The sequence below is a fragment of the Leptopilina boulardi genome, unplaced genomic scaffold (genome assembly GCF_019393585.1).
Source record: "Leptopilina boulardi isolate dan_hultmark-lab unplaced genomic scaffold, ZJU_Lbou_2.1 LbouV2_237, whole genome shotgun sequence".
Taxonomy (NCBI): domain Eukaryota; kingdom Metazoa; phylum Arthropoda; class Insecta; order Hymenoptera; family Figitidae; genus Leptopilina; species Leptopilina boulardi.
The window spans coordinates 669330-697224 of record NW_026137793.1 but is presented as its reverse complement, the minus strand read 5'-3'; the positions used below and the strand labels follow the sequence as shown (position 1 = coordinate 697224).

Sequence of the window (27895 nt, the reverse complement as noted above, 5' to 3'; positions counted from 1 at the left end):
ATCAATTAGTAAAATTTAACTAATTCAGAAGCAAAAAGTGAGTCACTAATTCAAATTAGTAAACATTTTTACTAATTCAGATTTAGAGAGTGCCATAGCGAGAATTGAGCAACTGACAATTAGTAGAAAATTACTGATTCAATTAGTAAAATATCAATTACTGATTGAATCAGTAGTATAAATATATGGCGGCGGCCACAAAATCTACTGATTTAATAGTTAATTTTAAAGGTTATGTTATATACAAATTACTGTTTTACATAAGTTATTTTCTATTGCTTGCATATTCACTAATTATATTAGTAAATTTCAAAAAAAAAACTGAAACTTCAGTTAAAATGAAAAGTACTGATTGAATTAGTAAAATTTCTACTTATTCAGATTTAGAGAGAATATTTCTTCTTTTTTGAATTAATAAAATATTTTTTTACTACAAAAAGAAAATACCTAATTAATTCTAAATCAAATAGTAAACTTTTACATGTAAATATTATTGAAAATTGTAATTATAATTTGAAACAAACAATTTTTTACTATATCAGATTTAGAGAGAATTCATTTTCATTTCTGAAAGTGTTTTGTGAAAAAAAGGAAAATTAAAAAAGTACATATTAAAGGGTAATCAATTTTTTTTTGTTTTACGATGAAAAGTTTAAAATTCACCTGGTTGCAGGGGGAATCTCTCGACACAATGAAAAGACTGCATTTTATATATATATATGTATATACATCAAGGAGTTAAGTTCGCAGGGGGAAAAAGTGGGTGTGTTCAGGGGGTACTTGTCTTACATAACTGTGAATGATGATTGGTTGGGTCTTAGGTCCCCTTTTAACACGATTGGCTGTTGCTAAAGCAGGCGTGTTAACAGGTGGGACGATTTTACTCCTGCCAGGAGAAAATCGTCTCAGGCAAAGAGAGCTGTGTGGCACCTTCCTCAGTCGCACAGGTCGCAGATCTCTAAGCGGCAGTCTTCTCCCGTCCATCGACGTGGTTGTATTATTTGTGATCGTGGTTATTTATTTATTTTTTTTTTAAATTTAATATCCCCCATATCTTCCTTATTGCCACCTGTTTGTGTGTGTTGAGAGAGAGAGGCCGTCGGCACTTGTAGAAACATCTCAAAATCAACAACTCTTTTTGGATACGCGGATATATTTTTATATATATTTTATACTCATATATATAGAATTTTTCTTTGAAAATTGCTTTTTAAAAAAGAGAAACAATTTTCACGTGTTAAAATCGTCGTTAAAGTGTTAAATTTTTTTTTTGGGATAAAAAAAAAATTTTTTATGTGAATTTAAATATAAGGCAGCAGAAAGAAGATTTATATATATATATATATATATATAGTTTAAAAACTGAAGAAGAGAGAAAAAAAAATCGAATAAGTGTTGGATCGTTATCATGTGGTAAAGGACTAAGTTTCCAAACGATCTCATTGACTGTCCCCATAACGTGGAGATCGTTTGAGTGCATCAAAAATTGTCGTTGAATTATTTCAACATTAAAGGTGAGTGCTTTTTTTTTTTATAATTATATTCCTTGTGCGGGCGTTAAAGTCTCCAAAGTGTATATAGCGCGTGCGTTACTATCTTTCTTTGCGCCACTTTTTTTTTATATATATGACCAATTTTTTGTTTCTTTTTTTAAAATATTCTTTTATTTCTCAAGGTAAAGAAAAATTTACTATTTTTTTTTTTTTTTGAATATTTAAATTTTGGAAAAATGACGATTTAAGAAATTTGGGAAAATTTGAAATTTTGACAATTTATGGAGAATTTTTTTTGCCAAAATCCGTGTTTTTTAATATTATTTTAAAACAAATTTTATACATTCTTATGATTTTTAGAAGAAGATATTATTTTATGATAATTTATTAAATTTTTTTTTGTCCAAATAGTTTTTCTTATTTGGGGGCGAAGAAACACTTTTTTCAATTGAAATTTTAATAGAAATTTTACGATTTTTATGAAAACGAAATAACAAATCGGAGTAAGAAAGAATGGTTTGCAAATAAAAAAAAGGTTATGAATTTTAATTAGATACATTAACAATTCATATAAAATAATGATAGTTTTATATTATTTTCTTTTACCTGCGATACGATTTTTTTTCTATTCAGAAAAATTAATTCCGTCAAAAAATATTAAATAATCGAAATTTTTAAGTAAACTTTAATTTTTGATTCTATAAGAGAAAAATATATATATATATATATATATTTTTTTTAATCAATTTTTATTGCAAATAAAAAAGTGACGTTTTTTGCGCTATTGATTTTGTACCTTTTTCGCTAAGTTTAATCAAAATTTTGAACAAATATAAATTATTGTTTTTATTGTAAAAATTCAAATTATGAATTTTTTTATTCCAAACAATTGAAAACTATTAATCGTTTTATTATAAATAATTAAAACTATCAATTATATTTTATTGTAAACTTTATTTGAACTTTCAAAAAATTTCCGGCACAAAATTTATTTATAGGAATTTTTTAGTTATTTCTAAAAATAAAATTTACTGTCAAAATTTCAATTAGTTAGATAATTCGTTCACTATTTTGAATTAGTGAAAATTTCTACTAATTTTTAAGTATAGCATTTTTCACTAAAATTTTATAGTGAAAAGAAATCATTGCTAAATCAAATATATATAGTAATATTTTACTAAAAATTAGTGAAAATTTCTATACTAATTTGAATTAGTGCAACGAATACTAATTAAAATTTAGAGAGTAATACGAATATTTAATTTTTTAAATAAAAAAAAGGGAGTTAAATTTTAACACCCTCGAGGATGCTATAAATGTCTAACCCTTTTGTAGTTGAAGCGAAGGGATTTAATACTTTACGAGTTATAATTTTATAATTAGGAAGTCAGTTTTAAGAAGTTAATTTAATTATTAACAAATTATTATTATTAAAAAAAAATTTATTTGAATCAAATAATCGGTTACTTGACTATTATCAAATAAATATTTACTTGAACTAAATATAATTTTTATTTGAATTAAATAAACTGTATTTAAATGAATAATTTTTGTATTTTGAAACAAATACAGTTTATTTAATTCAATTAAAATTTGTTTGATACAAATATTTATTTCATAATAATAAGTATATAGCAGATTATTTGAAGGAAATAAATTTTTTTTTCCTATATCCAAAAATAAGTTAATAATTTATTAAATATTTAATGTGCACATCAGTTTTCATTGTTGTAGTATAATTTTAAAACAAATTTAAAGCCCAAAAAAATTATTTCGTTTATTTTATAACTTTTTAGAAAATTTAAGACACAGATTTAATAATTACAGTCATTTTTAGTTATTTCAAATAAAAAACAAATATTTACTATATATATATATAAGAAAAAAGGCGCACTTATTTTCTAAAAATCAAATTATTTTAATTCGATAATTATCTTGTCGGGAGTTGTCGCATAGGCGCATAATTATTTGCAAGAGCATATGTTATTTTTTATCATCATTTTATACAATCTTTCAGATAAGAATTTACAGAATTTCAAAAATAATTCTATATATATATATATAATTTAAAGAACGTTTATATTATAATTGCGGTCTTATCTTAGATTATTTCACAAAAGGGTTAATTTATATATATATATATATATATATATATATAACATAGTATATATATATCTTAAATTCTCATGTGGGACATTTTTTGAAGATCGCGTGCACATATATATATATATATATATAGTTCGCAGGACGTGGCAAATGAAAACATTATAATGTCACCCCTTGTTTGCTACAATATTTGCCTTTCTATCGTCGTCTTAGAGGACGTCGACGCTATAATTCGCATGGCATAACAAAAAAGGGCACCTGGCAAAAGTCCAGGCATTTGGATTGACGTATTATATATATATATATGAGTATTATAGTGAAGGAGAGCGTTATACGATTGCTCCGCATACTAAATATATATATACTCGCGGCGAGGCTCTCCCATGTCAAAATATATTTATTGCCCTTTTTTTTCTCCGGCTGCGGTATGTCGAGTTCCATTGTGACCCTTTCATACGGTTATTACCCCACTTGTACTAGTAAAGTTGCGTGTCTCAAAAGTTGCAACGTTATTTCTTCAATGTCTGCGCGAATTGACTTTTGCTTATATGTGTGTGTGTCCATACGCATGCTGGACTTTATTTGCATATTAACCCTTCGCGGAACGCCGTACTTATACCCATAGGGTCGTGATCTGACTTAACGCCTTTTTGCCAACATCCTTTATATATATATATTGTCAGGGGGGGAATTCGAGACACGGAAGAAATTATTGTACTCTACACGTATATATATATATATATATATATATATAGTGAAATTTCGTGATTGCGCTATTATATATATCACTGATGCGAATTTATATACAGTCAAATCCAATCTCTGCGACTTGAATCACGAACTATTTCAAAAGCAAAAATCAATTGCATTCTCTATACATTCAATTATTATTCGCCTCTCAGTTCACACGATATGAAAAAAAAGGTCACTTTTTTTCCTTCAAATCCGATTTTTTCTAAAAAAGAAAAAAAAAGTTGTGATTGTTAATTTCGATAATTTCTGAGACAGGAAGCTAACTGTATATATTATAAGTTTGAGAGATAAAGATTATACATGAGAGAGGAAAAAAAAAGGTGGAATGTGGATGTTTAGTGATTCCGTTAGTTGGAGAGATTTTCTATATATATATACATATATGTTTGGTTAAGTGTCTTGTATATATATATATTTTTTTTCCACAAGGTGTCCCTTGTTTCATTTGGATGAACATTTTCCAGATCTAACGGTCCGCGTTTATTCACACCCTGTTAACCCCTTATCTTATCTTTCTTTGAGAATGCGATTAATCGATATATACATAAAAAGTCACTCACGATAGATGCGGACATATAGTTTTCATACACAGAGAAGGAGAAAATCAATTGTGTCGAATATGTGAATTTATCTTTTTTGACAAATGGCAATTTAAATGCGGATAAAAAAACTGATATGATAATAATAAATCGTTTCCTTTCCCGGAGTTAAATGATTCTATTTTGTTACGTCTTAAAATTTTCTTTTTATTTATAATTTTTTTTCTTTTTTTTTCACAATGATGAAAGTCACAACGTTTACGATCAATGAATTTAAAAAAATTTTTTTTTTTATGAAAAGTTTTCTAAAAACTATTTCTTGCTCTCCAAATCTGAATTAGTCAAAAGTTACTAAATTAATAATAATAATAATAATAATAATAATAAATACTCAAAACATTGATTTAATAATTGGATTTAAAAATAAACTAATTTTTAGTAAAAAAACTACTAATTTATTTATAGTAATGGCTATATACTATTTTAATTAGTAAACTTTAATAAACGATTTAGTAGTTTTCTACTATCAATTATAGTCATTTTTGACTAAGAATTAGTTAGTTAATTAATTTTAATTAATTAGTTACTAATTTATCTAAAAAAAATGTCGGTTTTTTTCTGCTTTGTTCGAATAAGCGGACATCTTATATAGTGCAAGAAATGTAAATTTGAATAAATATATATAGAAGCATTGAGCGTCGGTTAAAAATAACGTCTAAATTTTATGAGATTGTAAATCAATGAATTTTGATCGCCAAATGAAGAGAAAGAGATTAAAGTGCGTCAATTCACCCTCGAGGCACATGCCATTATTTCAACGCGCTCGTGCGCGCGCGCGCGTCTGAAACAAGTTTTTCCCCGACTTCCGGTTTACACCAGTCATCGACCAAAAACATTTGATTCACAAAAATCCCCGTGATTTACATGCATATACAATATAATTATAAATTTGCAAAAAATCGCGCAAAAAAAAATTTGGCATTTTTTTTTGAATAGACATGTATGTAAGGCATGTGATTTCAAATTTTGAAGGAAAACTGTAAATAATTTTAAAAAGAAAACGAAAAATTAGTTTTTGGTGTCGGTCGGTGTCGGTCGTTTTAGAACTTAATATAATAAGAAAGGATTTTTTATCATCATTTATTTCGATTAAATTATCAAAATTTACTCTTATCCTTAATTAATTAATTATTATTTATCTATAAATTGAGTAATTTACTGTTTTAACTAAAAAAAAATCTAGTTTCAAGATCCTAAAGGATCCTAACACTACTAAAAAATCAGAATTCAAATAAACATGGGGATTTTTATGTTTCGGACCTCCTAAAATTTTTTTTTAATCCCATTAATTTTGTTTAAAAAACAAACAAAAAAATGAGAATAAAAAAAAAAACTTTTAGGGGGTTCGGAATATTAAAATCACCATGTATAATTAATATTTTGGATTGTTTACTACTTACATTTTATTCTTACTAAAAAATTTACATTTTTAAAATAATAATAATAATAAAAATAATAATCAAATATAGTAAAAAATAATAATATAACAATTGTTACAACCAATGTTGTGTCAAAATAATACCAACTCATTTAAAACATACATTGCATTATATTAAATAAATATATTTTTTTTTATTTATATAAAATTTATATAAAATATACATTATAGAAAATATGAAAATATATATTTTATTGAAATTCAGTTAGTTCGTTACATGTCAGATTAAACATTTATAAACATTTATATATAAAAGAATGTCGATATATGTAAAATGAATATATATATATATTATACGAAAAGTTATAGTTATTATAATACTTTTGAATGCAAAGCACTTGAGAATTTTGTGTAAGCGCAAAAGTTGTATAAGACAATAGAAACGAATGCCGCGATTCAAGAATGACACGTTTCAAAGTGCACGAATCTCATAAAGTGCCATTTTGTCTCACTCCAGTTGCGCTCTCATATACATATATATTTATACAAGAAAATAAAGCAGAACTTTTGTTTTATGTGAAACCGTGCCTTATTCGTATATATATACAAAACGTGTCATTTATTGCAAAATCAAAAAGTGAAGCGCGAAATATGAAATAAAACATGAAACTGTTCAAAAAAAAAATCAAAATGTCAGCTTCAATGAATTAATTTTTTTGAAATTGCTTAAATTTATTTACGGACCTTAAGTTCCAAAAAAGAAAAACATTCTTGACTTCCTCGTCATGCAAATTCCAATACAGTGGAAAAAAATTTATTTGATTCAAATAATCGATTACCTACTTGACTATCATCAAATTATAAATATTTCCTAAACCATTTTTATTGGAATCAAATAAACTATATATTTAAACCGATAATTTCTATTGTATTTTGAAACAAATAAAAATAAATTTATTCAAATTACAGTGGCGCCCTCAACTATAGAATAAAATTTGTTGCAGTTAATTTTTGTACCAATTTTGGGGTAAAAGTTTTACTTTTTTTTTTTTTTTTTTTTGTGAATAAATTTAGAACAATAATTTTTGTATTTTTGAAAGAAAATTTAATTGATTTAAAAATTATTTAGTTCAAGGAATTATTTATCTGCACGGAGAAAAATGGAAAAAACGAATAAAATAATTTTTACTACTTTTTAAAAGTAAAACCTGAACTGTCGGCAGTTTCTGCGCATTTTTGGAAATGTTTTTACTCCAAAAATATTAGTAAAAAATTTACTCTACTGAAATAGTAAAAATTATTCTGAAAATAGTAAATTTTACTATTTCTGAAGTAAATAAATTGCTAGAATATAGCACAAAAACTGCGGACAGTTTTCACGTTTTATTTTTAGAGTATAGTAAAAGTTACTTTATTCGTTTTTCCATTTTTCTCCGCGTGATAATATATATATATATAGTCAATAAGTATATAAACCATATATAGGCCTGAAGTAAACTAATTATTTGAATAAAATAAAATTTGTTTTCCAACGTATACTGAAAGTTGCATCGAAATGACGACACAGAAAAAAGCTGTTGTTATTTTTGTTGCGGGTAATTTTCTCCAATGCTATAAAACCCATAAGATTTAACCCAGATTTATAGGGTAAAATTTGTTGCGTGTTATTTTAACACCAATTCTGGTGTTAAAATAACACTTTGTTTTTCCTATCGAGAGGAAGTTCTCTTAAACGAAGAGTATATATATATTTTTTTTATCTTTGACACGAGGAACATATCATCTGATTATCAAAAATTTTTTGACTAAATGGAAAGAGATTCGCAACGTGAGTATATATCAAAATGTTGCGCGCAGCTGCGATTGAGCATGTTGCAGCTGCGACTCGTTCAATTTATACGCGAGCATGGCGAATTGGCAAGACTATATGCGAAACGCGATTCTCACAAGTGGAAAGGGTTGTCCGCTCCTCTCGAGTGCCGGAGGATATTCCTGCGGATCAGTTTATATACACGCATATATATATATATATATATATATATATATACATATATATATGAGCTTTAACGTCTCGACCTGTTAAAAATCGGATCGGTCACGGCTCAAGGAGACGAACAATGTCGTCGAGTGAATATGAACCAAACATATATAGAAACTAAGTTATGAATACATATATATATATACATTTTTTTATACACACACAGAGATACATATTTTAGACCGAGAGAGATACTTGTAGGCAAGAATAAGGACGAGGACAAGGACAGCAGGACCCTCTCGACTCAGTTTAAACTGTCGCGATAAATGATCCTACAGAAGGTTATTAATTGTTTCTCTCTCTCTCTCTCTCTCTCTCTCTCTCTCTCTCTCTCTCTCTTTCTCTCTTCTTCTCTTTTTGGCTCCCGTGGCGCGCATTGTGGATCGCGAAAACATTAACCGAAGGAGGTCCCCAAAAAGCACTTCTGTCCCCGGGGCCAAAAGATCATTTTTCAGAGGCCCGATCGAGAGCCTAACAAAACCGTTCTTCTTCATCCATCATGAGGATCGTTAAAAACGCATCCTCGATACAAATTGCGCGAGAACGCGATACGTTTGCCTTTCAACATTTTTTTTTTTTTTTTTTTTTTCTCCCCGATTTTCTGGGTCAAAAAAGCGCTTCGATATTTTGACAAAAGGAATTCACCCACGAGAAACCATGACTTGTATCTTTTTGTGCGGTCTGTTTCTTGGAAAAATTCAACAACATTAATTCTTGGATCGATATTATATTCTATATATATAAGAATATTATTATAATGATGGATACAGAGAGTTAATTTTCCAGAAATATGTATTTATTTATGAGAAAATGATAAGTAGGGAATATTTTTCAGGAGTTGAGAGATGAAATGAAGTAGCTGAGATTTTTTTTTTCGAGAAAGATTATTGTATAGGCATTCAAAAACCAAATTACAATGGAGTTTACTAGGCCGAAACGTAACTACTTTGTCAGTATCATATACGTTCCCTTTCTTCTTTTATTACAAACAGAGAATGCTAAATTTCTCTCTCTCTCTCTCTCTCTCTCTCTCTCTCTCTCTCTCTCTCTCTCTCTCTCTCTCTATATATATATATATATATATATATATATATATATATATATGACACTCATTTTTTTCTTTTTATTTCCTGATCTCTATTATTCCAGCTTCTTTTTTCCTCTCTTTCTCTTTCTCAAAGAGTCTCATTATGTCAATCTTTAAAAAGTGTCGCCTTTTCTTCTTTTCAATATATATATATGCATCGCTCGCAACTGGGATTCTTTGCCTTACTTTTAATTAATCAATATTAGATTTATTTCTGTTTTTTTACTATACTGCAGTAAATATATAATTTTTTTCTAATTTGCATGAATTTTTTTTTTTTAAATAGTATTTGAATTTTAAAAAAGAGATAAATAAACATATTCACCATCAAGTAATGAGTTTTAAGTAAATTCCGATGAATTATTTAAAAATTCCGCTATTTGGGATGCTACATTTAAAATTTTTTGAAAACTGACATCGGATACGTAATCATTAGCGGCCCCAAAAAACCCCCGAGTAACAAGTTTCAAGTGAATTCGATGAATTTTAACAAAACTCGTCCGCCATATTGGATCCGACATTTTGAACTTTGCAATTCTCTTCAGCAAATGCAGAAAATTCAAATAACGATAACTCAGAGCCAAATAAAGATTTTTTAATGTTTCAAAATATGCATTCTAAAGGTTAAGAATAGTATATAGTTTCAGATGTTGTAACGATTTTTTTGAAACAAAATTACCTCTTGATGTTACATAACCTAATATGGTCGAAAAAAACGTCTTTTAGGTTAGAATATCTCGTATTGGGTCAATTCTGAAGTTAGATTCGAATTCAATATTTGAAAAAGTATAGTTTGGTTTATGGTTCTGAAATATAGAATAAAATTTTTTGTTACGTGTAGAATAGTAAAATAGTATTTTTAAAAGTGTATTCCATCAAAAGAATCATAAATCAATACAAACTTTTGAAGTGATATATCGATTGACAATATCGAGCGGTTTCTCTTTATATAATATATATGGTAGGTTGTCGAGTGACGTATATTGAAGATGATCCGAAACTGGTCTTAAATTGAACGATCGATTTCGTGCGTCGTATTTTGCGCCTGAAGGATCCGATGTAAATCACACACGCGAGCTCTCTCATGACACCTTTCCTCGACCCTGTGATCATTACCGAACATATATATATACACACACCGCTCTCATCATTGATCGGTGAACGGATACCGGACCATGATTAGAATTAGCCTTAATAAGTCGAACCTAATTTCACTAATTACGTTTCTCTTATGCGCAATTATCTTGTTCACTTTTGAATTCCTTCTTCTTCTTCTTTTTATTTTCGCTTCTTCCTCTTCTTTTTCTTCTTATTCGTATATCATATATAAGCTTCACTAATGATTACTTCTTAACTCCACGTTCTCAACGATCAGGAAGCTCACAGTGACGAAATGAATGCAAATAAGAAGCAAAAAAAAAAGAAGAAGAAGGGTTACAATAATAGCATGAGGGTTTCAAATCACACAAGGGGGGAGGGGGAAGATTATATATATGTATATATATAGAAAAATGTGCGAGAAGAAAGAAAGGCAAAAAAAAAAGAATAAAAGGGATAAACGTCATATATACAAGAGTCGAATTTAATGGTGCGTAAACACTGCAATGTCGCAAGAGCGTATCCCTAAAAGAAGTTTAGGGTTCTCGACCCTAACTTTTCGACCAGGAGATCACGGCAGACGAAAAGGTATAAAAAGGGGGAGGAAACTTTCACTGTGCCCCTGTTTGAAACCTTGTAAGTTGATATTTGGAGCAGGTACGACTACTTCATGATGTAACAAGTGTCTGTGCAAATATTGACTCTCGCATGGAAACTATATATATATATGGGGTGAGAGAAGCATTTGCGGCGTTAAAAAAAAAAAAATTAAAAGGGGAGCATATTTGTGGCTAGCGCGCGTGCTAATACTTTTTTCGTAAAAAGACTAAATTATTATATATATCCTTTTGTCGCGGTGACGAATTTGATTTTAAAAGTAAATTTAAAACTTACCTCTAAATTCTATAGAAAAACAATTTGAAAATAATAATTTATTTTTTCCTCTAGTTCAATAATTTAATATTTTTTTTTAAGATTTTTGTCTCTTTCACTTATAGTAATCTTAATACCACATTGATTTTTTTTATACCTAAGGCAATAAAATTTTAAGCCAATTCCTGAATTACCGACCGATGAAAGATATTTAATAGGTGGCGCTGCGTTACTTGTCACATTTTGATATTCCCTTGTTGCATAATCAGAAAAATGATGAAACACAACAAAATCAGAACTAATAATATTTTTGTCCCCCTTTTTGCCTCTGATTTATTGCTCAATGAGCACGTTGAAAAAAAATATCTTTTAGATTTTTTCATTAAAAAAAAAAAAATTATTTCTTTCAAAATTCTCAATCATAAAAGTTGCGTGAACTGGAGCATCTATATTTTACACCTATTTCATACATTATATTTAAATTATCGGTAATTAATTTAAAAGTTCAATATAATATTTAATTTCTAAATTTTATATATATATATATATATATATATACATATATATAATAGAACAACTTTTTCTACTACCAATTATATTTATTCTTTTATTTGTCTTGAATATATTGACATTATTAATATTAACTCGAAATAAACAAAAATCGCGATAGTTTATAATTTTTCAATTAATAAAAATGAATAGTCATTTAAAAAAGCGATTAAAATGCATATGAAGTAATTAAATTTAAATTGTCCAACTAAACTTGCCAAAAAAAAAAAGGTAACTAAAGTATAGCCAATTTGATCGCGGAAAAAAAACCGTTTATAGTTTGCCGAAATAAGTTTTATACTACTTTCTTAATAATTTGACATAATGTAGATATTTAAATTAGTGTAAAAGGGATAATAAAATGGACATAAAATAGAATTTTTGTTTTTTCATTTTGTTTATGAAATATTTATGTGAATGAGTTTTAATATTCATATATAGTATAAAGGCGCACTTAAAAAAAAATTTTAAATTGGTTCTTATATATATTCTAAATTTCAGAATATTTTTTTTTTGTTCTAATTTGCCGCATACATGCACTTGCGCGGGAAAAATAATGATTCGTGTGAATCGAGACATTTTCCTGAAAGGTGAAATCAAAAGAGAACGATGCGGACATTGAACACACGTTAGGGGTAAAAAGTTGGAAACTAATGAAGCGGCTCTTTTCTATATATATATATGTGTGTTTTGTTGCTCGTATATATATATATAGGGACAGAGGCGACGTTACTCGCCGTCGGCGGTCTCGCGGCTTAACGTAATTAGGTACAAATGAACGAGGGCCTCTTCGTGTCGTATCGGATCTCTCGTTCCTTCGAGAGAGCTCTAATTACCGCCACTCTGAATTCTCGTTAAAATACCCGGGCAACATATATACAGAGTGAGAGAGAGAGAGAGAGAGAGAGAGAGAGAAAAAAGGAGGCAAAAAACACAACATGCGTTTTATAAGAGTCGAACGAATCACCGCGGTGTACACTCCCTATGGATTCACACAAATGTTTTATAGCCTCATCGTTCGTTGAGAGAAAAGCGGGGATTTTTCAATTTACTTTATCGAGACAGGGTGTTTTCAAAATGAATTATATATATATATATACGCCATTGCGCATTGTTAACCTTAAAAGCTCAAAACGACTATACGCTCATTGCGCTAAAGAAACTCGAGTATGCTTTAATTGAATGTAACTTTATGGTCATCATGATTCGAATCAGCATTTGTTAATTGCTGGAATACATACACTCTTGTTCAAGAAATTAGCGCTAAAACGTTCTGTTGAATTATTTTATGATATATAGGAGAATTATAAGCGTATGCTTTTAAAACGAAAAAAATTCAATTTTTCCAATAAAATTCTTTTCCTATTGTGGACATTTTTCTCTCTTTTTTTTTTTTTGTAAAAAAAAGAATCGACAGATGGCCTCGAAGGAAAGATAGTATCGTGTCACAAAAAAAAAGAAAACTCGTTTTCGATGGACCCTAATATATTTTCAAGAGAATGAAACAAATTTTTTTCTTTTTTAAAAAATGCGAGAAAATTGGAAATTTCTTTTTGGAATATTAGAAGTGAAAAGGTTTTTTTTTTTTCATGTCCTTGAAACAAAAATGATTTTTTACTTTTCTCTTGAATTTAAGACGACGACATTCACAGTAAAATTAAAAAAAAAATCTTTTAAAATTACTAAAAAAAAATTGATTTCGATAATAAAATAATATTTTTGACATTTTTTTTGTTCTAGATGAATCAACAGTGTAAAGTTTGTGGTGAACCGGCAGCAGGTTTTCATTTTGGAGCATTTACCTGTGAAGGTTGCAAGGTAAGAAAAGTATATTATTTTATGATTTCTTTTTTCGAAAAGGAGAAAAATTATTTTTAAAATCGCGTGTTTTGACGGGAAAACTGTTAATAATAATTATACAACAGCCGCATAATTGGAGCATTAGGCTATACTATATATATATATATAACGTTTCCTTTGGAAAAATATTCCAATTTACGTAATTCTAGAGCAAGTCCACTTTACAATTATAGCCTTCTTAAATAACCTTCATGTTTTCTCTCCTTAAATATATATATATATATATATATATACGTAGACAATTTTCAATTAGAAGATTATTAGTTATTTCTTTATATTTTCGTTGTAAAAAACCAAAATTAGTTGAAAATTGTTCATCAAAATCGAAAGAGAATTCAGATTATAGAAAACATTACTCTCTTTTGAATAAGTGATATTTTACTGATATTTTAGTAACAACAATTTACAATTAGTAAATTAAATTTTGATTCTTCTTTACTAATTGAAACAGTTAAATTTGCTTTACCGATTAATGATAATGCAGATTTTAACTGTTTTGATTAGTAAAGAATTCTATACTAATTTTCAGTGAAAATTTTATTCAAGTTCAGTTGCTAAATTTCACTTTTCTTCAGTGAAATCTCAATCAAAGGGAATTTCATCACAGAGAATAAAGTAGAAAATGAATAAATTCGCGTCAACATAGAACACATCTAATCATCAATCGTATATTTTTTTGAGTATTCTGCGCAGACACAAATTTAACCTTAAAACAGTCACTTACAAAGTAAATTAAATCATTGACATCAAAGTGAAAATTTAGTTTCATAAATTGTGAAAAATTCAGTTGCATCAAATTTTTTTTTCAACAAAAGTTAAACCGCGCAGGTATATTTTTTCTTCTTGAAGTCCGTTTTAATAAGAATAGTCCGAAAAAGAGTGCGAGTGCGACCTTGTTAAATTGAGCGTGTCTCCTGTTTGTCGTCGTCGTCGTTAAAAAAAGAGCTATTTTCTACAAATCGCAGTGAACTATTCTTGCAGCGTATAGCATGTATAATAATTTAAATGTATGTATGTATATATATATAGGAGAGGAACGAAGATCCGCATGGACGGATGAACATTGAAACAGGTGGACGTGGTGCACGTGCGCAAACGAGAAGCACGCGTAAAACCAGAAGGCGGCTTGCGCTTTAAAGAGAGTAGACTTGACTCGACTTTGTCCGAGAAACGAGCATAAAGGAGCATTAGGGGAAAGAGAGTTTGCTGCTGTTGCACATTGAAGAAGCAGTCTCGTTAACCAACAGATAGATGTCCAGCCCAAGGGTGTTGACCCTTGCTCTCGTCGTATACCACACACATATATATATATATATATACACTTTGCGCAAAGGAATATCGGTACTGCATACTAAGTGAACCATTCGATAGTAATTGGACCTCATTAGGGCACCCGATATACTCTACCAATTGAATTTACCGCGCAAATATCCAATCTAAGGTGGAAACGAAAAACACATATGTTCAACATGAGTTTTAATACAAAAATTGATGTTACTTTAGTCATATATATGCGACTGTATTATAACAAAACAGTAAAAGCTCTTAATTTTGAAAACAGCTCTTCCGAATAGAAACTATCTCAGAAATTTCCATAAATTTCTCCAATCAACTTTGTTTAATGAATATATCAATTTTATTTCAAATTCTAAATATTCCAAAAATATCTAAATTCGTTTTGGAATATAAATGTTTCATGAATTAGAATTTCTTTATGCAGCTATATATACATTCTCGGATGGTAGAAACAATCAAGAATTTCTTTTATCCAATTTCGTGGCGCCAGGTTTCAGCAATATACAGTTGAGCATTATATTCAGTCTCTGTTCTTGTGTTTTCGGCTACACACACACACACATATCCTAGATGCGCGCTAGCACCAATTAGAACGACATTCGGAAATATTTTAAATAATTTAACGAACACTATACACAGGACCATTAAATACATATATAAATATATATATTGGAGGAACTTCCATTAGCATACTAACGATCACGGTTTGGATTCTTCGCGTAACATTCGAACGAGAGTAGCCGAACCTTATAGTGTTCGCGATCCTCTTTCCTTTTTTTTTTTTTTTTACTTTCTCGACCGCCTACCCTCTGCTTGGGATTTTCAGAGTCCAAAAAAATCTGCACACAAAATATGATTCGATTCGACTTCCAATAACGTATTAAAAAAAATTCAAATATCACATTTGACTAGTACCAACCCATAAAAATATTTCCATAATAGTATAATTATTTCTCTTGTGCAATAAATTGAATTCAAGTAATCTAAATGCATATATGTGTTTTTTAATCGACGATACTAAAGAAGAAGAAAAAAATCAGGAGAGAGTTATATATACAAAGAAGCGAGGACTGCAATGAATATTTACGCAAGGTTTTTTGTCACTGCACCAATTTGCAAGACCCCATTTCCGGCGGGGTCTGAATTCGTTAAAACCTCAGACACATATATATATACATGCACACTACATTTGGGTCGTGGACAATCTTATATGATGCAAATTTCTCTCTCTCTCTCTCCATTGTTTTTCACAAATGAACGATTGAAAATTATACGACGACTCATATATATATATATATGCGAAAAAAAACAGAAAACAATTACAGGTTTTGGGCGGGCCTTATAAAAACAGTAGTTCAAACGGGAGAAAAGCGACAAGTGATTCAAAAGTCAGGTTATTCATTCGTGAAACAATGGTGACAATTTGACTTATTCATTAACGAAAAAGAAAATAAAAAATGTCGTATACGAAAAGTATGTCTCTGGAAATTCCTGATGCTTGACGCGCTTTATTGTCATCAACCTAGAATTCATTCAACTTCCGTTGCCTTCAAAAGAATCAAGAAAGTCACTTAGCCTCTTAAAAGTCAGTTTCCGGTTTAGGGAAATCCATAGCAGGTAGAAAATAGTTCGTTAATTTATTATCTATTTTTTTTTTATATTTATAACTATATCAGAAATTAGATATCGATATCAGAACTTATTTTTTTTTTTAACGACATGGTGCCGAATATTTTTCTCTTTTACTCTATGGTTACAATTAGCTTGCTCGTAAAAGCGAAAGAATATCGTGTTTAACACATGGCAAGAATCCAAGAGTATAGAAGAACTTGAGTTATACCACCAACTTCAAAACAACTCACGGACGTACTTCCCAAGTGCGCTATTACTTCTTCTAATTGCACACCATTTAAATACCCTTCCAACCTACAATTACATTCCACGACACATCTCTTTTGATATATATATATATATATATATATTATTCCTCTCATTCCAGTGAAAAAAAAAAAATCGACCTCATTTTTCTTCATTGAAAAAAAATTTCAAATTTTCCCGCTGTTATGGCGGCGCTGCGCAGTGCTATTCTATTAATCCTATAACATAAACCCTAATTTTCCCAATATTCAAGCGTTTTTTATGCGAAAAATAGAAAATAAGAATAAAAAAAGAGGAAGCAGGGACAAAAAAACGAAAAGATAAAATTAGAGAGAAAAAAGAAGGTATATTATTAGCATCTGTCTTCGGCTAAACATCTCATGCAATTGATGATTATTAGTCGGACATCCGTCAATGATCGACTGGATCTTTTTCCTGCCGAGTCTATTCTTCATAAAATGTAAGGAATCAACTTGTCACGAAAGTGGGAGTGTGACATGTGTCACTTTAAAAAAAAAAAACGACTTTGTCGTCCCCGAGAATAATATTTCCGTGGGAAGAATTAGTTTCTGATGAAAGAAAGTTTGTCCCTCAGCAGTTTCCGATCGCTCTCGGAAGCGGGGGGCGTTTTCAAATGGCCCTTTTTTTTTTGCGGTGAACATTTATATAGGAGAAAACCGCGAACCACATTTCACCTATAAGTATGTGCGATTTGTCTTTTTATCTCTCTCTCATCACTTTTCTCCTTTTTTTTTTTATTTTCGTACACCAGCTGCGTGTGTAGGGTTTATATATATATATATATATGTGGGCCAAACCACCGCGATGTCGACTTTACGATTTAATTTTACGATCCATAAATCGCGATCTATGAAAGGATCTGTCGATCTGACGAATCCAAATGTGATCGGTCAGCATCCGTGTACGCCAGAGAAAGATGGCAGATATACTGCCGTTTTCATCTCTCGCAAATGTGTTGCAACTTGAAAATACGAGTATATATCTACGGAATTACCTAATCATCTCTTTCATGATGGATTAAAGAAAACATTATTCCTTTAAGCACAAGAGCCTCGTAAATCTCCTCTCTCTCTCTCTCTCTCTCTGTTTAAGAGTCGCAGCAAAACTTTTTTCTTAATAAAGGTGTGCTTTTTCTCTATTCTTTTGAAAGAAGGGGGAAGAAAATCTTATCGCACACTCTCTCATGAATATTCAAAATTATTATCAAATGAAATCGCAACGATTGTGTAAATGGAGCGCTTAGGAGATGCACTCTCATATATATATATATATATAATTTTATCATAATAGACGCAATCTTCTAGTTGTGAGCGGTTCTTTTGCGGTTTTGTAAAATTGCGCTTACGTTAACTTATATATGTGGAATATGGCAAGAAGGATATCTTTGCTGCTCTTGGGATTTGTTGTTAATTTCTGAAAAGATTATCATCTCTGAGGTGGATGTGTGAATATGAGTGCGGAATATATTTGTAGTTGTAAGTATATAGGTATATATATGTAAGTGACGAGTAGGGATGCAATCTTTATATTCTCTTTGAACGCACGTACAGGTGCCCCAGTTCACGCCGAGTCACCCAGTTGAGCGCGTTTATCGCACACACATACACTTGACAAATGGAATCGCCCTTGCAGGATGGTACTTAACATTCAACAGACAGACGAGGTTCTGCGCAATGACAACGACCTCGCTTTACTGTCCTGTCTTTGATCTTTTCAGAACAATTGATATTATGCAATTCGATTTCAAAAGTGCGCTCGTTATTTCACCTCGATATACATATATATATATATGTATAATAATAACGCAATATATACTGCCAATCGCTATTATTACTCCTGACTACCAATTTTTCACCTCGTTTTTTCTTTCTAAAGAAAAAATATTTTTTTTTTTTCATTGAAACATATATATTTAAACCAAAAAATTTTAATAAACATTTTGTATTTTTGAAATCTTACTATTAAAAAATTCAATTTTTGACATAACCTATAAAATAAAAATTTAACTTCATTTTAATTTAAATTCCGCTACTGAAAAATTATACACTTAGCGATTTTCCGGTCTGGCAGACCGCTATTTTCTTTTTATGATTTTAAATTATGTAATAATAATAACTGTTTTCCCTTGGCTGCGTATATTATACTTTTTTGTCCTTTTCTATCGCATATGTTTCCATGACAACACTTGCGTTAGAAAAGGACAAAAAAGTGTAGGCATATCTGGTCAGTGCATATTATTTTCTAATTGGAGGTTATGATAACTGACAGAACTAGATGCGCAGAAATTAGCTATAGAAGAATTAATGCCGGTATTACAGAGACCGCTATATACGACAGATTCATTGATATATTATAAAATTTGCCAAAAAATCATTAACTTATATCAAATTAATTATTATAATTTAGTGTTGATTATTTTTCAAAAATTATTTTGCAAAATGACACTATTCTTCTATATTGAATTTCTTCTATAATATATATTAATTATAAAATCTTACTTGAAGTGCTAATTACAAAACTATATTTTATAAATTAAAATCCTTACAAGTTTTTAGACATTCAATATATAGTGGTATAGAAAATCATCAAGATTGATCGAATCTACTTTAATTTTACATAATTTTCTTTCGAAAAGAACAAACTTTCACGCAATCATAATTTATTCTCCTCTAGAGAATATAAGTATACAATCTTGGTAAATAATTGAAAATTGTTGCAATAATTTAGAATTGCAAAAAAAAGAATAAGTAAATAATATGATTTAGATTTATATTTAAAATTTTAATAAAAAAAATATATATATATCGGTATAAGAATAATTTTTCGTTACATTTTCAAATATATATATGATTTTAATTTTTGTTTTCGTCGTCAATTTATAGAAAAATAATGCGCAAAATTGATGACATTTCACTGATAAATATTAAACCCCTGTATACAAACAATTCTAATCGACTTTCATATCAACTTTTCTTGTACCGAAACTAATTCACGAAAGGTGAGGAAAGGTTAGTGCAGTTCACCTTGTTTGATGCAATTCGTTTTGTCCTATCCACGCGCGCGGAAGCAGAATTTTGCTCTCTCTCTCTCCCTCCCACCCTCGTGAAGTCGAAGTTCTAATAACTTCACTTTCACCTGTAAACACATCCTAGGTCGTGCTCGATTTCAGGTGCACACAAAGTTCCGGAAATGAATATATATATATATATATATAAATATTATATATATAATAAAGGAAAAATTGAGAAGAATGAGCCTATGAATTTAAATTGTAAATATATTTTACCGGGAATGATTATATACGCTCGTGCGATATTATCGCGCTCGCGGTTTAAAATCAGGGTGAAAGTAGAATTCTGGTTCATTTCGATATTTTCTTGACAAGGAAAGCAAATGAAAATAAATATATATAGCGAATAGTCGAATTACAACACCAGAAGGTAATTGTGTAGGAACTTTTATTACTTTCGTGATAAATTTTATTAGAATTGTGGTTAGCGCTACTATTTACACGTAATATTCTAATAATTGCCCTAACCGTTACTTTCTTTTTATTAGCTTTATCGTGTTGGTCTATAAATCTTTAAGAGCAGGTGGCTTAATGTTCCAAATGATATGATTCATTTCATAAAGTATTAAAAAATATTAATTATCTTTATTTTGAAAGAATCAAAAAATTTTTTATGCCCCATTTTTGTATAATATAATATACGATTTTGCAGATATATACGCGGAAGTTTATTTCTGATAAATCCTCGTCTAATTCTCTATATATACTGATCATTCAATGTTTTCTAGTTTTAAAAGCCCTGAGATCACACAAATCAGTCGCAAGAGCATCAATAGAGCCCTTGGCTATATAAAGATCAAAGTCTATATGTCCATTGGCGGCGATTTCCCGATGTCGCCTAGAGCATATATATCTAATGCAAACAAATAGCATCCAAAGGAAGACAAATCATCAACTGCCATATTGGTATTGTGATAAAAAAAAAAAAAGACTTATACGATCTTTCAAGAGCATTTATTTACCGTAATAATCGAAACAAATAATTCCGATTGGCGCCTCTTTCTTTTCCCTCTTCGTTTATTCAAACCGCTTTTGTATTTGCAAGAATCAGATTTTTTTTTTTTAACTTAAACAAGCATTTAATTCGTTTAAAATTAAACGTTTAATTAAAATCCGAATCACTAATTCCCATACGAGAATTGATTATACATTGTGTGTTCTTCAGGGACTCCTCAAACTCCCACAATATTGATGAATTCAACTCAATTGAAATTCAAGCAATGCACTCGCGATTCAAGAATCAGGGGGAAATTATTCTAAAACGAAAATGAGAGTGGGTGGACGCAGGCAGCATATAAAAATCCCCAGTTCTACAAAAGATTTATATATATATATATATATTTACAATTGTATTCTAGTTTGTGAATTATTTTCAATTTCTGTATAATTATTCCAAAAATTATTATTACACTATTCTCGCTGTAAATTATTATTATAGATACGAATTTTTTCAAATAATTTCGGATATTCTCGCGCATCTTATTCATCCTATATAAAATTGAATTAAACATTAAATTAAACCGTAACATTAAATCAAATCAAAGAAATCTATATAAATTGAACCGTAAAAACGAATCAGCATTGATTCCCTGTTGAGCGCGGTGTATATGTGTGTAATAAACACACTATAAAGTACGTGATCCGGTTTTCAGCTCACGAGAAAGGTCGAGTCATCTCCCGGGGAATGCCGTCGAGGAAGGAAACAGAATAAAGCAACGAGAGAGAGAATTAGTTGGAACTGGGAACAAGTGACGCAGATTCCAAGAACGTACTCATCGATGAGAATCGCAGAATCAGGGTCAAGCATTTGTCTCACAAAAGTTTTTTTTCCCCTCCCCTCTTTTATATATATATATATATATATATCAATTTTAGAAAAGGTGTAAATTCATCTGAAAAAAAATTGTTCTTCTATATACTTAATATTAAATTCTAATGATGATTTAATCAAAATTTTTTTTAAATTTATTTAGATTTCTTTTGACAATGCTTGCTGTGATTAATAGAACTTCCGTGATAATAATGCCTTTCTTGAGACAAGAATTAATCGATTAGTTAAGCAAATTATTTTTAACGTCGCGCATACTGTATAAGATCATTATTCACCTAAGTTTGAAGTAAATCTACATAATGATATTGGCATAAATATTATAATATTCGAAATAGAATTTTTATTAATCATAATCGCGAATAAAATTGCATTGTGAATATAATATAATTTTTGAAAATCGTTTGGTATTGTAAAAAAAAAAAACAAATACAGAAAGAAAGAACGAAAAGAATGCAAGTTGTAGAATGGGAAATTCGAGAACCCCAACTGGGATTTGGATGCTCGCGAGGTCGTATAGCAAACGACGTGTGACACGGGACCCTCTCACCCGCGAAGACAGCATACACGATCGCACGTATATATACCACACACGTGAGAGAAAGAAAAGAACTCCTAAGTCCGCGGTCAGTATTTGCCGTTTCACATTCCCACGTCCTTAATAAAATATATAGATTCATGATATATATGCAAACTACAAACAAGAAATAAAAATTCTCCCAAATGAAAAATTATTTCAAGAAAATTTGAACATTTCTTTAGATGCTGTTTTCAAAGCTAAATGATGAAAAGAAGCTAGATAAAGTAATATATACACTGAGAGAAATTAAACACAGATTTCGTACTAAACACACGTTCAGATAGTGTACCTAACCTTTCGAGCAACATCGGTTCTAAATTGTATCGCAGCTGCGCTTTTTGGTGGACAGATACTGTACTAAATCGTTTGTCCCACAAGTTAGGTCAGAATCAGTACTCAATTGGCGCTGCTGCTGTTCGATTTTAGTACTGCGTCTGCACATAATTGTGGTACAATATCTGTCCCTCAAAAAATGCAGATGTTGCGTTAAACTTCTCTCAGTGTAGGTTAAATACGCGTCTGCGCAGAATATTTAAAAAAAAAAATTTCCGATGATGTATTCTGCGCAGACGCGAATTTTCTACTTTACCTTCTGCGATAAAAAACAACCTCTTAGATAAAACGATACAAAAAGTATTTTAAAAAAATTAATTTTCAAATAATTAATTACTAAAGAATTAATTATATTCAAAATTGTTTGTCATCATGACATGTTCTGTGATATAATATACGAAAAAGGCAAGATTGAAAATTGGATGTAAAAGAGAGAATTAGTATATAATTGCTTCGATATATATATATATATATATATATATATAGTTGTACAAAATAAGACCGAAGTATCTAATTTGTTGTATATAGAATTGAACCAGAAAAACGGCAGGCTGTCGTCATTTAATTGCACTTTGCCATCAATTGACTCAAATCACGAAATAACTTGAGCTGTTTCGTGCTTTGCAATCATTCGGTATTACACATATATACATGATCCTCGCACACACATATATTCACATACACGTATATACAATCTCCGAAAGAGAGACGCCTTTTCCGGGAGTATTATGTTTCAGACGATAGGACAGAGAGATTTTCATCACTTTAATTAAAACACTGATTTCCATCGTTTACTTGATGACTCACTTTGCTTGCTCTCTCGCGTGGCTTGAATTATTTTATCAGTTTCACTAAATTTCACCTGCCGACATAAATGCAAAAGTCACAACTAAATAAAAGGTTACGTAACCTTTTTTTTTTTTTTTTAAATCAAAACACTTGAAATGCGCATTTAGAAAAGTTGAAAAATATAAAAGAAAAGAAATTTACTTTTCTCTATAGCAAAATATTCGAATTACAAAGTTGGATATAAAATTGTTGACAAGTCACCAAATGGAAAATATATGGATTCGAATTCAGTTGATTCTCTTATTCGGCATATATATATATATATATAGTGTATAGTATACTTCTGGTTTAGAAACTATAAATCCAATTCCTCTCACGTGCAGGAAAATGTGCGTTTTTTCCTAGGAAATTCTCGCACTGAGGCGAGTGATCGACTTGTCGAACGTCATACCAATGACATTTTATGGCTCGTACTTTGGATGAGACTTTAGTGAGCGAAAGAGAGAGAGAAAAAAAAAACTCAAGCGCAACAGCTTTCCTTCTTTGCGATTTTAGAAAAAAGAAAAGAAAAACAATTATTGCGCCCACACGTAATCTCTTTAAACATGTTTGAAAAAAAAAAAAAAATTTTTTTTCCACTTCTTCCTCATCGCAACTTTTCTTGGAGGATATTTTGCAGTCTTGTTACAAATCGATTCAAGATTCCGGGCGTGCCGTTTGATTTAAACGATAATCCCCTTTCTGCAAAAGCCATATAGTGTGTGTGTGTGTGTGTGCGGCGCTCAGATTATACGCGGATTTGTCGCACGCGCCCCTAAATGGTGATCGCGTTTACTTCTATAGAAGAACTGTCGCAAAAAAAAAAAAAAAAAAAAATTTCTTACAAGCTTCTCTGTTACACCTCGTGTCAATCGTAAATTTGTCCTTGGAACGATAAATTACGCCGTGATTATCATCTTTTTCAAGATTTTATTGAAAAAAAAAGAAAGAAAGAAAACTTTTCTTCTTTTGACGATACTATCTTGAAATTTATACACGTGGTGAAAATTATCAGCGCAGGTGTCTTTCATAAACTCACTCTTCTTGTGACAGCATCAAAGAGAGATAATTATTTTAGATACCAAAAGATTGCAATGTGAAACTGTATAGCTTCAGGAGATATACGAAACGCAACATGACAAACGGTTTTTTTTGTCAAATCCGTTAAGAGTGAAGTTTATGTCTTGTTATAAATAAAATAATTTAGAAAGTAAATTGTTTGCTAAAATAACAATAGCAATTTGTCGAAGAGTGGGTTTAAAATCCGTTATTTTTCGCCCACGTGATCTTTTGGAATTCAGGTTGCTGATTCACAAATGAATTCGGCACTTGGTCAAAGATGATAATTTATTCGGAAGTAAAGAGAGGAGCGACTATAGCGCGAATCGGATCGAACCGGCGCTTCGAAATTCTATATATATATATACGAGAGGGTTTCTACAAAACAAAAGTCAGGATCATAAATTAATGCTCGATGACCGTGTGCGAGCAGGTTCAACTTTCTTTCTTTCTCTCTCTTGGATCTTTCGAGGTGGTTTTATCGTCGGCCGACAAGCATTTAACTTTACGATCGACTATACTCTTTTTCTTCTTCTTCTTCTTTTTCTTCTCTTCTAGGCATGCTAATTTTCATGACGCGCGTAACATTAAACTTCAATCAGTTGGAAACGCGCGTGGCGTGCTAAAGGCGTTTTGATTCTACCCCTATTTATATAGTTATAAGAAGCTAATTAAAAATAGAAAAATCTAGAATGTTTACGTCGATAAATATATTTTATTAGAATTTTTAGTAATTTAACAAACCCTCGAATTTTACCACTCTTTCTTCCTCGGTAACGAATAAACCGCACGCCTCGCTTATTGGTTCATTAGTTTATGGTTTGTCTCCCAATCCCAGTGATATTTTCTATAAACTATTTTTTCTATTAAATAATTTATCTAATGATGAACTTTTCTTTATTTTGTTACAGTCCTTCTTTGGTCGTACCTACAACAACTTGGGCAGCATCTCAGAGTGCAAGAATGGCGGAGTTTGCGTAATCAACAAGAAAAATCGTACGGCATGTAAGGCGTGCCGACTGCGAAAGTGTCTAATGGTGGGAATGTCCAAGTCCGGCTCACGCTATGGTAGACGATCGAATTGGTTTAAAATTCACTGTCTACTACAGGAGCAAACAAATGGTAATCAAAACATGGGAACACCCACTGGCTCACCATTTGGACCGGGATTTATACCAGGATTTCTCACATCAACACCAACTCAAACGCAACCAAATCTCATGTACACTAAAGAAACTAAAGATCGAACGTCACCAAGCCAAGAGGATTTAGCATTACAATCACATATTCTTCATGTGGCAATGATGAAACAGGAACGTGAAAGAAGTAATAAATCACCACATCCCGACGATATTGCACTTCAAAATCATCTTAGGCTTCTTGCATGGCAAAAGGAACGCGAGAGAATTAATCAACATCCAGGTACACCACCAAGGGATACAACGCCACCATCTTCATTTACTTATAAACATCCACATTTAACATCGCCAATGTTTCCAGTGAATTTCACACAAAAAGAAGTACCATCGAGTCCACCTGAAGTATTTCGACCATTTTTACCAACTTATAAACGTTCAGCTGATACACCAAGTGATAGTGGTGCATCATCAGTTGATGGTGAACACGATGAATCAAGATGTAATTCAGCGTTGAGTTACTTTAAAGTAAGTGCCTCGCCAACATTATCGGAAAGAGAATTCCCACCGAGAAAAATTAATGCCACTGTTACATTAACAACTGGATATCCTCATCATAGTCTTGGTTTAGTGTATCCACCGCCTGGACTTATTACACCAGCAGCATCACAACATTCACCAAGAGGTGGTGATTTACTTCTAGTGAGTCCAAGTCCCGGTGGTTTGGCAATTGAACAAGACGAACCAATTGATCTTAGCATTAGATCGAGTAGAAATTCACCCAGGCCGTGTTTCACATCACACGAGAGTCATGCAAAAAATATGGATAGTATGAAAATTGAAATCAAAGATGAACCAATGACAAAAAGTAAACCTTTGGATCTTACACTTGGTGTTAAAAGGCCTGCTGAATTACCACTCACACTTTAAATATATATACATTTTGACGCGAAAGAAAATGAAATATTTTGTAAATTAATCAAATTTATTTAAATCAATTAAAATGGATTTAATTCTAATAGGAATTTTTGTCAAAATTTTATTGACGTGCGTCCATCACAAAAATGTGTTCAAATTGTAAATACATAGTTATGTCACTTCAGCGAAATGAAAAAATCGACTTATTTATTGTAAAGATTAGTTAGCTAAGAGAATCGAAAAAAATATGGATTTTGTATATCCTTTTTTTGATTTTTGTATAAAAAAAAAAAAAAAGAAAAAAAAGTAGACTATGATGTGAGAAACATCGGCCAGTAGATAAATATCTTCTATATACATATGTATATAAAAATATAATTATATGATTCTATTTATATGTGTGAAAGTGATAATTTGTTAAAGTTAGTTTGTAAGTTTCTTTTTTTTTTTTTTTTTTTTTTGAAATCAAAATGCGTGGAGTAAAATTTTATTCAGGAGATCCCTCAACCGATTCTATTCACGGGCTCGTTATTCGCGAATACGAATGGCCAGTATAATAATGTGTGTGTAAGTGATACTCAATGTTTAAAAAGACATTTGAGCCGATGTAATTCGTTTTGTAAATACGCACGTATAATAGGGATCGTCCGTAGATCGATGAGTTGCTTCTTGTTTTCCGCTTTGTGTATTGGGTTTCCCATATAAAGGGAGCTCAGGCTACTCTTGTTTCTCATCTGATTTATGGCAAATGTTTTATTATTCTTTTTTTTTTTTTTTTTTTGACAAGACTTGTCTTAAAAATTAAACTATATTAGTTTCAATGTTTATGTAAATTTTGATATTTTCTTCAAGTTTTGTTAAAAAGTCACATTTAATTGTAAATATATTAGTGATAAGTTGTCATGGTTAAAGTGAGCGGCCAGTACCTAAGCGTCTATCAAGAAAATACATATTTTTGTTTATTCTATAAATTGTGTTTTGCTCTTATTTATTACCTTTTTCCTAATTGTTTCGTTGTTATTCTTATTATTATTACTGAAATTTAAAATCAAAAAATTTTTTTTTGTGTTTGTTAAATTTTTTACCTTATAATTTTCACTTAGCAAATCAGAAC

At 30.3% G+C, this 27895-nt stretch overlaps 1 protein-coding gene across 1 annotated transcript; it reads left to right on the top strand.

The window, feature by feature from the left end:
* The first annotated feature begins 932 nt into the window (after positions 1-932).
* On the top strand, positions 933-27562 carry LOC127280349 (protein embryonic gonad-like). The gene is made up of 3 exons (XM_051303302.1): positions 933-1514; positions 13715-13792; positions 25639-27562. Exons 2-3 carry the CDS (start codon positions 13715-13717, stop codon positions 26791-26793), a joined length of 1233 nt encoding a protein of 410 aa, XP_051159259.1. The 5' UTR covers positions 933-1514; the 3' UTR covers positions 26794-27562.
* Positions 27563-27895: the final 333 nt, after the last annotated feature.